General features: G+C 40.3%; 1 protein-coding gene across 2 annotated transcripts in view; it reads right to left on the reverse strand.

Moving 5' to 3' along the window:
• Window positions 1-4001: 4001 nt before the first annotated feature.
• The window catches only part of flrt1a (fibronectin leucine rich transmembrane protein 1a), a 46784-nt gene continuing 36360 nt past the window's right edge, over window positions 4002-14425 (reverse strand). For both annotated transcript variants that reach the window (XM_008332340.3, XM_017041856.2), the window contains exon 3: window positions 4002-6971. In XM_008332340.3, coding sequence (XP_008330562.1) covers window positions 4835-6883 — 2049 coding nt within the window. In that variant the 5' untranslated portion in view covers window positions 6884-6971 and the 3' untranslated portion in view covers window positions 4002-4834. The remainder of the gene's footprint in view (window positions 6972-14425) is intronic.

Raw genomic sequence — 14425 nt, forward strand, 5'->3', positions numbered from 1 at the left:
GCTGTCAGTGTGAAAATAACACTCGTGTACATTTTCAATGGTACAGGAGCATCAGATACTGGTACACAAGTCTAGAGTGCCCTTACTTATAGTCCAGAAAATATGGTACTCACAAATATCACATGGGGATAACAAGCAGACTCTAAAGTAAAACCTGTGATCTTCTAGCTAGTTATAGTGTAACATGATATATTTAGGATATTTACACAGAAAGACCTTTAATTAAATAAATGGTTTTTTTTCTGAACAGTGCCTGTAACACGGCTGGTCACTACCGTAGTTGGAATGAGACTTAGTGATCTGCTCCAGGGCTAAAACTAACATTAGCTCCGGGGCTAGCGCCCTACACTTTGTGCTTGTCCGCAGCAGAGGTAAACAGAAACAGTGAAGTTGGGGTCTTTTATTATCAGCCACACCGAGCACAACGGAACATAAACAGAGTTTCAACAGCTCCTGTATAACCAACTCACACTTCGCACACAGCCATTCACAAAAAAAGTCACTGACCGCTAGCAGTATGAACTTCGTTAGCCCGTAAAAATCCATAATTTAACAGCTCACAGTATGATATCTAACTACGGTGAATTAATATGTCTCTTCTTGACCCTCCAATTAAGACATTAATGAGATGTTGTCTATGCATAAGAACCAAGATTTTAGACTTTTTTGAAGGTACAAATAACAAGGTGTTATGTTGTGCCACGAGGGGAAGCAGGCAGGACCCAAATGCTGCACTTGGGGGGACTCTTCAGGTGCAAAAGAACTTAAACTCACTGGAACAGGACCAGGCATAAACAACAGCATAGCAGACATGAATCAGGGATCAGGGAACAGGAACACAATCACATTTAACATCCATCCAACCAGGACAGCGTGAGGGAGAGAGCTGTAGTTACCTAGGGCGCCAGGTGAAATGAGTGAGACTACTGACAGAGACATAGATGAGTGTGATGACACTGATCAACAGCAGGTGGGAAGGGAGCCAGACATACCTCACTAACAAAAAAACCCGACTTTTTCAATTAAAAATAATTAAATAAAAACTCTTCCATGGATTACATCCATCCATCCATTTTCATCCGCTTATTCGTTATCGGATGGCGGGGCAGCAGTCTCCACGACCGCCACCCAAATCACATTGCACTGTACCTGTATATCGTGAACCTTCCTTGAATATATTTTTTCAGTTACAATAATATGACATCATCAGGAAAAAGCCCACAGCACACCACCAAACAAAAATCTCACAAAAAATATATGTAACGAAATAATAATATTCTAGTTTATATTTGCTAAAAATGTACCCGTTTAGTTAAAGATGACTCTAACATACTGGCAGGAATTAAAGAAAGACACTTGATGATATGATTATGTTTTTTTTTTGTTTAGTTTTCATAGCCATCTGCCTCACCTAGCAAAGAAAATTGAATTGTTTCTGCCTGTCACACATTGACGAACAAAAAAAAAAAAAAAAAGTTTTTGGACCAATTAATTGGAATTAGTTGAGAATAGACAGTGGGTGTCACTAATTTAGTCCCACTATTGGGAGTTTCAGGGTGAGGAAACATATGCCGTTTACAAGTTGTGCTTTTTTTAAAGTGAGATTATTAAGATTACCAGTTAATCAACACTTTTTTTTAAAGTGAGATTATTAAGATTAAGTTAATCAACACAGCTGATATTTTCTTGAAAAGATATAAATGAACCTTATGTTTCTGAGAAACCAAGCACATCCATCTGCAGGGAGACTCCTTAATGACTTTTATAGCCAACACAGGCAACAAGATCTCTCTTTCTCGACAGTACATACCCTTTTGGCCTCGTTTCCAATACTGTATTTCTCATATTTCACCCCCCTGGCCTTTCTCCTGAAGTAAACAGCAGGACCTAGAGGACGATATTAAATAGTCCAGAAGCAAGAAAAAAGAAAAAAAAAAGTAACTTTCTAACATTGACCATGAAAGGTCAAATTAGCACTGGCCAGGAATCTCAGGATCTCAGTCTTAACTGGACAAATGATTTACAGTTAAAAGGCATTAAAAAGTTCATTTAGTGAATTTAGCCTTTATCCTTCTTAGTAGGAGACTCAAGTGATTCATAAGTGCATAGGTCTGGCATCATAATTTATCTTTGCTCTGATCAGGTAATGCTTCAAAGAAGGATATCGATAGAGTTTGCATAAAAACACCACATGACTGAGGCATAATATAAGCCCATAAGTACCTCACCACATGACTGAGGCATAATATAAGCTCATAAGTACCTCTCAATGTTGCTCTCTTAAAGATAAATGTAACGGTGACAATGTTTTCCCATTTGCCATTTCCCAATATGTATATATAGTAAATTTATATATATACACACACACATACATATATAATCTGGTCAAATATTATATATAACAGTGGGCTCATAAGAAGCTGTCCATCCATCCATCCATCCATCCATTTTCATCCGCATCCATCCGCAGCAGTCGCCACCCAAATCACACTGCACCGTACCAACCCCCCTGAACCTTCCTGTGGGTGATGAGTCCCACTGGAAGGTACCAACCGCCCTAACCGGGATTCAAACTTGCCCAGGAGGTGAACCCTGGGGTTCCACACCAATGACAGAGACATTGCCTCTGGGCCAAAGCGCCACAACCCACTGTTAATAAAAGTGTTAAAAAAAAATTATATATTTTTTATATGTAATGTGTAGATTCGTTTTTTTTAAATAAACTTAACCATTGTAAAAGTAATTTCCAAGGAAAAACAATCTCCTCGAGAACACTGTGAAATGACAAGTTTCAATAATAACAATATTATAAAACTTTATTGTTCCCCCTCTGAAGATGAAGTAAAGCAAATTCCACATACATCTCAGGTTCACATAATTTAAAGTTATGGCACCATTATTTTCCAGATTATGACCAGAAACAAAAAAATCATATCGCTGTGGCCATGGTTTTTATTTATACAAATGATCAGGAAGTATGTGTCATAAGTAGAGACTATAAAATACCAATAACACAATATCAACATTCTCTAAATCCGAATCATCCAGGTTGTTTGAATGTGATTTGCTTAAAACAGTAATCTTAGCTCCAAGGTAAAATATACATTCCACTGACATGATTTCTGAGACCTGCATTGTCAAAACTACAGTCAACGACAAACCGCTGTTTCCCCCGAAGTTGCATGTGACAAAAAGTATTTAGTTAAAGGTGAATTACAGTTTTCCACAGCCAGTATTTTTGTGTCTTTGTCAGTGCGTTATTTAATCTTCTTCTTAACATATCTGCCATTTAATTTTTCCCTGCTTTCTGCTAAGTGCTAATACATTTCCATTCCATAGTGCTGCTCGGTAATGAAAGGGCTGTAGGAGATGAGGTCTCCTGCCTTTGCTTAAAGAAACATCAATGAACTCTCTTTACTGAGGAATCACTCCAGGGCCAAACCTTCCCACCAGTCCTTCCACTCACCCACAGTGCAGGTCAACAGTTTTGCGGTTTCAGTTTCAGTCGCACTCACAGTTCTCTCCTATCGTCCTATCATCGCGTTTGATTCAAGAGTCTGCCTCGCACGGAAGGCTTCCCATTTAATATTTCTGTCCAGTCCATGTGCTGCGTAAACACCTTCCATTACTTTAGGAGTATGAATGAAACGTTCTATATCAACAAGTCATCAAATTAAGTCACAGGGTCAAGTACACAGGTACAGAACAGTAAAACACGGGGTCGGGTGGTTTTCTATTATCTCACTGGGCTTACATGCTAGTCTTTGGGAGGGATCATGTCTTCAGATTACGTCTCACCCATCATTAAACCTTGCATTTGAGTTTTGAGGCAGACATTACTTTCTTCTCTTCTCATATTTTGCTGCTTAGATAAAAGAAACTCTCGAAAAAAAAAAAAAAAAAAATTCACCGGAAGGTTGAGAGGAAAATGCAGAGACGAGAATCTTTACAGAATAAATAAATAAAGAGATCTGTGCAGAATTTGCAAACTATTAAAATAAATAAAGAGATCTGTGCAGAATTGGCAAAACTAAATTAACCACTGATTTAAAAAGAAAATATCAAACACAGTCCGGACGGTATTTAGGTAAATTATCTACACAAATGTGCTGCAACTATTTGGATGCAACACTACAATGCTGAGCTCAAGGGAAGGATCTTAAGAGGTATAATCAAGGCTGACAGGCCTGGATAAGATCTTCAACTTGACGGCTAATGATCAAGGTAATAATAAGTCTACTTTAAGACAACTGGTTATTGGATTGTTGGAAATAGAACAATTCACAGCTTTACAAAGCCCTTTCCTATGACAGCTGGTAGGGCACATCACATATTGTTGAGGCATTTGAAGCAGTGGGTTGATAACACCTTGTAATGTTAATGACCAGAGAGCACAAAAAAAAAAAAAAATTAATACAACATGTCCGTTTATCATAATTACCTAATTCACTTGTGTTCACGTGTTAAAGAACAATACTCGCTCACATTGAAGTTGACCACAGTCGATACAATCTTTGTTATCCCTGCGTCACAGGGAAAAAAGAGCAGAATAGAAAACATAACCGACCATTACTAGGCTGGTAAAGAAACGGGTCAACTGGGCCTCCAGAGCCGGGGGGTGCAGGTAACTTCTTCCTGCAGAACTGTTCCTAATTCATTTCCAGTTCCAGTAAATGGCATTCAGTACTTTCAGTGCATTGAACAACTGGCAATTTGGAATGGGCGATTAGAAGAAGAAGAAGAAGGCACAGAGGGGTGCTTCAGAAGTGTCCATGCGAAGGGAAATTGTGCATCTATACAGTTTACTGACAACACTGTGAAACGGTTCAGTGCATCATGTGTAACAGTAATCTATATCTGGGATCCCTCCTTCTCTGTAGCCTCGGTTGGTTCCATGTCCTGCATTGGTAACCTGGTCAGCACCTTTGTAAAGCCCAGTGCCGTTTGAGGGGTATATGGTATGAATGATGTAATCCTCTCGTAGCGGTTTAGCCTGCATTGGCTGACAAGCTGCCATAGGTGTCATCTGGAACCCTGGGCCATGGATCTCCAAGATGGTATTGTCCTTTTTGGTGCCGGACTCGATGTAATCGTCGTAGGTCTTGCTTTTTCGAGAGCTGTTGCGGGTGTAGTGGTCACGGTTACACAAATGACCAGTTCTATGTGCATACCAACAGAAGATGCCAAAGATAAGAGCCAAAGACACAATGGCAGAAGCCCCACCAATAATCCCTGCCAACGGCAGCGTTGTCAAGTGCTGTGAATGTTCCTCGTTGTCTTCTTCTTCTAGTGAGCTGAGGTCGGACGTTTCAGCTTTTGCACAAACAAGAGCTTCTTCCGAATCAGCGTCTCCAGGAATTGCTCCTTTGCCTTCTGAGCTTGAAGAAAGGGGCACCATACAAATGATGTAGGTTGAGCGTGGTTGCAGTGAGGTAAGAAGATATTCACGACGGTCACCCCGGACCAGTGTCTCTGTAATTGAGCCCATGACATTTCCTGTGCTCATTCGGAGCCAGCTCAGCCTGAAAGAAGAGCTTGGTTGGGCAACACTCCACGTTACACGAACACTGTTATGAGAGAGAGCCTTCACATTCAGGGCGAGACTCTTTCCAACACCACTACTAGTAAGAGTATAGTCTAAGCCTGAATCAGGAAGATTGAGACCAGGGCGTTTCGATCGCAAGGTGAAGAGAGAGCCCTGTGGTGGGGTTTGAGTTGTCGAGCTGTCTATTCCGGCGACACCAACTCTGTCCTTGTTCCCAACTGTCCTCACCACTTCACATTCCTCCATCTCACTGCTGAGGTCTATCAAAGCCATGTCTCGCACTCTGTCAGGTCCGTGGCAAGTTAGACCCCTTACAGTAATGGTGTTACCGCGAGCAAGGAGCCAGTCATATAACCAGCGCAAGTTACATCCACAGTGCCAAGGGTTACCCCGCACAAGCAGCTGTCCCAGGTTGTCCAGGTCCTTGAACAATCCCTTCGGCAGGGTGGTCAAGTTATTTCCCGATAGGTCCAGTCTCTGCAACCTGCGCATACCATCTAAGGACCCACGTGGCATATGGGTGATGGCATTTTCCTGTAGAGACAAACGCTGCAGATGGGCGCTAGGGAGGTTGACCGGTGGAGTCTGGAGGGAGTTACGGACTAAGGATAACTCAGTTAGGTTAGAAAGGCGAGAAAATGTGTCATCAGCAATTCGCTGATTCGCCAGAAGGTTTCCATCCAGGACAAGACTTCTAAGTGAGCCGAGACCTCGAAAAGCATGAGTTGGGATTGTGGAGATTCGGTTATCATCTAAGCGGAGTTCTTCCAGAGAAGCAGGAAGTCCTGACGGGATACTGGACAAATGATTACGTGAGAGGAAGAGTAGGCGCAACCGGGGATTATCAGCGAAAGCTTTGTCCTCGATGCTCACGGTAGAAATAGAGTTGTCATCCAGGTGAAGTTTCTCTAACAGGGGCATTCGAGCCAATGCACTCTGTGGAATGGTGCGAATGTTATTGTCCTGGAGATGCAGTTCACGCACAGATGGTGGCAAGTGCATTGGGAATTCATCTAGTTCATTATCATAGAGGTAGACTACACGGACAGAGAGCTGGTGCTCCAAAGAGGTGGGTAAGCCTGGATTGTTTATGTGGTTGTTCTGAAGGTAAAGGACAGACGCAGTAGGAGGCAGTGATGGAATTGAGTTTAGGCCACGATCGTTGCAGTAGATAAAATCCTCATCGCACCTGCATACAGACGGGCAAACCATGTCCCTGTCTCCAATGTACCCTTGTATCGTAGCTGCAGTGAACTGAAGCGTGCCAGCGTGTAGCGTCAAGTAAAGAAAGAGTAGAACCAGCCGAGTCCAGAGTCTCGTCACGTTTGCCGACGCCATTGTAGTAATCTGGAGCTCAGTGTGTTCTTTCACGTCTATTGTTGATCTTCAAATCCTCCGTTGAAGCCTGAGTCCTGTGACCTCCACCCTGAACAGAGAAGAAACACCGGTGAGTTAAATGATTTAAATATTAGCCACATACACAAACACAACTTAGGCTAACTCTGCAAATCATTTTTTGTGTCTTTTACATGTTGGTTCGACATGATAAGTCATTTCCTCATTGTATGCAGTATTTACTAGTATTTTACTATACACACTTCATTGGCTATAAAGTCCTTTCCTTGTTTTTTTCCCTCAATGTAGCTGCACAACGTTAACAGAACTATAACGTGAATGTTGAGCACCTATAAAATGTTGAGCTTCAAAAATCACAGCTAAACTGGTAAACTTCCAACCTTTTTCTGTTCATTCTTAGCCAGACGAGCAAATACGCTAGTGACGCAAGCAGCAATTTTGTCGAACTTGCAACATGCACCATAAATGTTATGTCTAAGTTTGGCCTTTGCTGTAATTAATGTTTGAAGCAGAATTAATATTTAGATTCATGCAACTTTGGTAATTACAGACCCAAGGCCACATCTGGTATTAAACCTTGTGGATGTGAATGTGGATATGCCTTGAGAACACTCTTCACATATAAAATATGAAATAGCTCTCGAGAGGCTCTATAACTCCATTAGGAGTTGCCAGCAGATGGTTACATTAGTCAAACAGGGATGAAAATACTCTTCATTATAGATAAGGAACAACACGTCTTAGCTCAGAGCCACCGTTCGATGCTTATCAGGCGTCGGGGAAGCACAAGTCTAATTTAGCCAATTTAGCTATATCATTTTAAGGTGGAATGACTAGTAAGAATAATATATGCAGTAGAACACATATAAGAATTATGTCTTTTCCTGTCCAATGGGAGGGCCAGCGTGCTCAAGCCATAAGGTGAGTCAGCGATTGCAATTTGTTGTTCCAATCCCAGATATATTAACTTGCGCTGTAACAGTAAGGACAGTAAACATGTCAGAGATTCAAATAAATAAATAACTGGTAACACTGTCAGCAACAACTGACAAAACTCATCACAGTCTACAATAACCCGAGCCATTAGCCCCCAACATAAGCAAATGTAGTCTGGCTGTTGCTATTGATTTTCTCACAGATCACAAAGTGATCTGCCATAGTCAGTTGGCTGAAATGCATATGATATGGACCCCCCCAGGAGTGTAAGCGAGATAGGATAATAATTAACCAAATGAATGACACCTCTGCCGGGAGTTGACATTGTTAAATTTGCACACGTTAATTACTATGGATTTATTCTTGTTGTTGATGTACTAAAACGTGAGCGGAGCACAGGAAACGTTACTTTCATTTCCCTCGTTAGTTTGACAGGTGATCGGTATGTAATGTGTGTCTAATATTTCAAAAACTACTTAACCCTTTGATGCATGACCCATTAGTTAAAAAAATGTTAGTAAAAAGTGTTTTTAGACATAAAAATAAGAACTGATTTGGTTCTGTTTTTATACACCAAATTTTCTTTTTGAATGTTGACACAATTATTCTGCAGTTGCATAGGCTGACCACTGTATGGCAGTGTTGGGTGATTCTCAGGCGTCCACTGTAGAGGCTTATATGCAACACTGCCATGAAAAACCTATTCTTATCATAGAAAATGACATTTTCATAGCTGTCCACTGTAGTGACCGTCATGCATGAAAGGGTTAAGCAAACGGAAAAAGGCGAAATACTAAAGAGTTGGAGGGTTTGTAACGTGGATGTGACCGTTCGTCAAATAAAGTCCTTGTTTGTTTGCATTACTGCTCTCATTTTCTCTTCTCTCTTAGAGACTCTCCCATGCCTCCTGTGTCCTTCTACATTCATACGTCTACAAAAGGTCTTGTGCATCACAGGGCTTCTATAATTGCTTCTATAGTAAATATAAGAATTTGCTGACTTCAAACTTTGTAAATCGTCTACTTACTTAACAGTCTGGTCTACCGCTGCCGTAACTGGTAAGTGTAATGTTGTTTAATCAGTCTAAAAGGGATACTGAGCAAACACAGTATCCACATAAAGACGCATTTAAACATAAATAAGAACGGAATGAACTGAGAAAAGGGGGAAATGTGGAAAAGCAGTTATTTGAATTTGTGTTTGAAGGCATCTATGTTCTACTGTATAACGTAGATGCGTTAATGTCACTTTGTTAAAGGAGGTCAGATGATAGCCATCAGGGTCACATCCAGTGGACCCTCAGGCAAGGTCCTTAATAGGCATTAGCGGACCTCATGCGTGAGTGGATTTGCAACTAACAGGGTCATACTTGGATGATGCCTAGATCCAAGTCAGGGAACCAGAAGAACAGAAATGGGACATTTCTGTTCTTCTGGGTCAAATGGAACATTTATGTTGTCTCTATGTCCTCATTCAGTACGCAGTGCCAAAATAGTACCTTGTCGTAGCACCTCACATGCATCATCCACTTTGGGGAGGTATCCTTTTTAAGTGACAGTGATTTATTTACAGCCTTGGAAATATGCTGCTGTACGGATTTTGTGTGTATGAGGCTAACTAGTGCTGAGAGAATGGTTGACTTTTGAATCCCCGAAGCCTTGACAGTGAGTCTACAATACTGCAGCATTTGGGTCGAGAGCTAAAAAAAAAAGAAAAAAAAAAAAGATTTATATGTTGTGAGGTTACAGTTACAAATCCGTGCAAACGGCTATTTCTGGATATCGGGCCTTAGGATGGGTTATTTAAATACATAAATATCATACATAAATGTCTGCTTTATAAACACAGACGTCCCCGTCCATTCAAGGTTGAATTGCAGACATCAACCCAGACATGCGCGATCTGCTGTGCTGTATATCGTTACAGTCTACATTTCCAGTCTGTCAAGCACGGTGGGTTCATATGTAAGGCAGACAATCAGCCGCCTTAGGCAAGATGCAGTACACAAGACAACCCCCAGTCTAATACTGGATCAATTCACGTGGAAGAAAAAAAAAAAAAGAAGGGGGAGGGTGAGTAACACCAAGCGGCTTAGAGCATGACCCTTGAACTACAGATAGAACATACTAATCTGAAATGGCTTTTTGCTGACTGAATGATGTATTAGTAAATCTATCTTGATACTAGTACTAAACTAGTAGTACTAGTATCAAGTAACTAAACTAAAATGTAGATTTTAGATTCTGCAGATTTTTTTTTATCTTGGTGTTAATCCAAATTTAAATTGGCCATCGGATCATTGTTTAAGCCGCAGGGTTCAAAGCGTGTGAAAAAAAAGCAGCTTATAGTAGCGCCTTATAGTGCGGAAATTACGGTATATATATATTTCAAATCGAATGTCATATTTCAAAAAAACTCCCTGATCTACGGCCACTTACAGCAATTATCTAAGAATCACAATCGGCCTTATTGGCTGAGTATGCACCCACAAAAGGAATTTTTTTTTTTTTTTTTTTACACCTTAAGGCTTTAACAGAATAGAGGAAGCCAAAAATAGAATAAACGACCAGGACTGCACAGAGAAATTGCATGAATGGCATAAATATGTATCAGTAATTAACAAGGAGGAGGAAAATACCCCTAAAGAGAGAGAGAGACTGGGTTGAACTTTTTTAAGGGTGCAAAATCCAATAACTGCACTTAAACCAGTTAACACAAACATTCTTGTGTTGCTTTCACCATATCTACAATAAAGCGCTCACTGTAGACATATGCTGTATCTCACAGCTTCATCCACATACATATTCTATTAAATGCTTAATACATCCTCTAACTAGGGCAATTTATGGTTCCGTCGCCATCTCCCACAAATTTATTTATTTTTGATCTATCAATCAATCAATCAATCAATCTATCTACCTACCTACCTATCTACCTACCTACCTATCTAGCTAGCTATCTACCTACCTACCTATCTATCTATCTACCTACCTATCTATCCATCTATCTATCTATCGAAAACAACCATGGCAACTACTCAGCGAGCGGAGAAGACAACATCTATCTAGCTCCCTACCTATCTATCTAGCTCCCTACCTATCTATCTAGCTCCCTACCTATCTATCTAGCTCCCTACCTATCTATCTAGCTCCCTACCTATCTATCTAGCTCCCTACCTATCTATCTAGCTACCTACCTATCTATCTAGCTACCTACCTAGCTACCTACCTACCTACCTACCTATCTAGCTAGCTATCTACCTACCTACCTATCTACCTACCTACCTATCTACCTACCTACCTATCTACCTACCTACCTATCTACCTGTCAACCTATCTATCTACCTACCTACCTATCTACCTACCTACCTATCTAGCTAGCTATCTACCTACCTACCTATCTACCTACCTATCTATCTAGCTACCTACCTATCTATCTAGCTACCTACCTATCTATCTACCTACCTATCTATCCATCTATCTATCTATCGAAAACAACCATGGCAACTACTCAGCGAGCGGAGAAGACAAATACGTTGTCGCACATGCTACATGCGGAAGACGGCTTTGTTTACATTCATTGCTTGTATGTACACACATTGTTTTTTTTTGTGAACTTTTTGCCCTTCATTATGGTCCACAGGTATGTCCTAGATTATGTTATGAGTTACCACTCTAGTGTAGGTGAGTGACATAGGTAATTATAATGGCAAAAATCGAGTTACGCCGCACTGTAGGACTGGAACTCCGACATAAGTCGAGGACACCCTGTATAGTGCCCCTTTCGGTTAACATGGAATGCTGAATTGCTCATCAAATATATACAATGGGGGAAATAAGTATTGAACGCATTAACTTTTTTGTCATTACATTTATTTCCAAAGATGCAATTCATGTGACATTTCTTCCAGACACTGGTATTAACTCAAATAATCCACACATTAAAAGAAATCACAACATTCAAGTCCATATATAATGAATATGTGGAATTAAGTGCAATAACACAGGAAAAAAGTATTGAACACACTATCTGAGACTCGTTTAATACTTTGTGGAGAAGCCTTTGTTTGCAATGACAGCTTCCAGACGCTTCTTGTATGTATTAACTAATCGCCCACACTGCTCAGGTGTGATTTTTGCCCATTCCTCCGTACAGATTGTCTTTAAATCTTGAATATTCTTTGGTGCCCTCTGGTGAACCCTTTTCTTTAGTTCTTTCCACAAATGTTCAATCGGATTTAAGTCAGGTGATTGACTGGGCCATTCTAACACATTGATTTTCTTTTTTTTAAACCATTCGAGAGTCAACTTGGCCGTGTGCTTCGGATCGTTGTCCTGTTGAAAGGTCCAGCCATGTCTCATCTTCATCATCCTGGTGGATGGCAGCAGGTTCATCTCAAGAATTTGCCGATAGATGTTTCCATTCATTGCTCCTTCAATTATATGAAGTCTGCCAGTACCACGAGATGAGAAACAACCCCATGCCATGATGTTTCCACCACCAAACTTCACTGTTGGTATAGTGTTATTTGGGTGATGTGCAGTGCCATTTCTCCTCCAAACATGGTGTGTAGTATGACAGCCAAAAAGTTCAATTTTGGTCTCGTCTGACCAGACAACATTCTCCCAGTATTCCACAGGCTTATCCAGATGCTGTTTAGCAAACTTTAAACGAGCTTCAACATGCCTTTTTTTGAGGAATGGAGTCTTGCGGGCTGAGCGTCCATAGAGGCCATGGCGGTGGAGTGCATTGCCTATCGTTTTCTCTGTAACACTTGTACCTGCTGCCTCCATGTCTTTCTGGAGCGCTTTCCGGGTGGTCCTTGGCTCTTTGAGAACTCTTCTGACCATCTTTCTGACTCCCTGATCAGAAATCTTGCGAGGAGCTCCTGTGCGCGGCCTGTTGATGATAAGGTGATGCTTCTTCCACTTGCGGATAATGGCCCCAACGGTGCTTACTGGAATACTCAGATGCTTTGAGATAAGTCTGTAACCAGTTCCATTGTGATGCTGAGCAACAATCAGGTTGCGAAGGTCTTGAGAGAGCTCCTTGCTTTTACCCATCATGAGATGTGTCTTGTTTGACTACTTGGTGAAAAAACAACCTGTTTATAGGGCCATCAATTAGCATTAACCCAGCTGATGTTGGTTTGCACTTATAGGAAGTACAAAGACTAATTACTTTCAGCTTTGAGATGGTATGGTGCCTTTCCTTGCCAAACTATACAGCTTTCCCATGGTGTGTTCAATACTTTTTTCCTGTGTTATTGCACTTAATTCCACATAATCACTATTTATGGATTTGAATGTTGTGATTTCTTTTTATGTGTGGATTATTTAAGTTAATACCAGTGTCTGGAAGAAATGTCACATGAATTGCATCTTTGGAAATAAATGTAATGACAAAAAAGTTCATGCGTTCAATACTTATTTCCCCCGTTGTATATACAATGCACCCTTGTTGCGACACAACTGTCTTAATTAAGATGACTTGTTTCTTTTGTTCGGAGTTCTTCACTTCAAACACAGACTGAGTGTCATTACATTCAATTTATGAAAAATAAAAGGCTAGTTTTAAGACCATTCTTACACTAATCTTGTTGCAGGTCTTCAACTTGAGCTCCACACGGGGGAAATTGTTCATTTGTACAATAGTACGGTAAGTATATTTTAGGTCAGGCCAGACTGAATAAACCCCTTAAGTCAGTGAGTCATGCTGCTCTTTGGTGAACTGAATCATTTTTGTCTTGTATTTTTAAGTAAAAGGAAAAAGCAGGTTGGTTAGCTTAATTGGATGAATTCAAATTGAATCTTGACGAGCTTTTCATCGAGAATATCAACAAAGGTAGTGCGAGGCCAAGGCAGCTGAGCAAGGAGAGAATGCTGTGCTTTCAAGGAAGAAAAACTAAATCCAACATCAAAGAGTCTACAGAGAAAACCAGAAAGATAACATCAATACCTGAAACCTCTCTGTATCCAAGACACCTCTGCTGACAGACAAATAGAATTTCTTCAGGAAAATAATGTAACAGATGTTTTCTGCTTAATAATAATAAAAAAAAGACCCTGCTATGCATGAGAATAGATATTTTAAATGCAGGATTAATGATAGTCAATTACTCGCTACTACTACTAGTTTGAATATATTTGTTTGTGTTTGCCATATATATGTATGCATACATACATATACAAATATATGTATATTTATATATACGGTATATACGTACATATATGTAGGTATGTATGTGTATATATATCTATATACTGTATTTTCCGGACCATAGAGTGCATCTGAATATAAGCCGCACCAACTAATTTTGTTTTAAAAAACTATAAATTTACATATATAAGCCGCACCAGACTATAAGCCAGCAATATCCAGCTACCCAAAACCTAGCATGTTCATCTTAGCACTGACTTCCCCTGTCTGTCTCGTTTATCTGCTAAAACGCCCCCTGGTGGCTGAAGAAAAATCCATAAAAAAGCCGCATCTTTGTATAAGCCGCATGGTTCAAGGTGCGGGAAAAAAGTAGCGGCTTATAGTTCGGAAAATATGGTATATATATACGTATATATATACGTATAAAAT

This window comes from Cynoglossus semilaevis, chromosome 19 (assembly GCF_000523025.1).
Source record: "Cynoglossus semilaevis isolate Cse_v1.0 chromosome 19, Cse_v1.0, whole genome shotgun sequence".
In the NCBI taxonomy this organism is placed as follows: Eukaryota; Metazoa; Chordata; class Actinopteri; order Pleuronectiformes; family Cynoglossidae; genus Cynoglossus; species Cynoglossus semilaevis.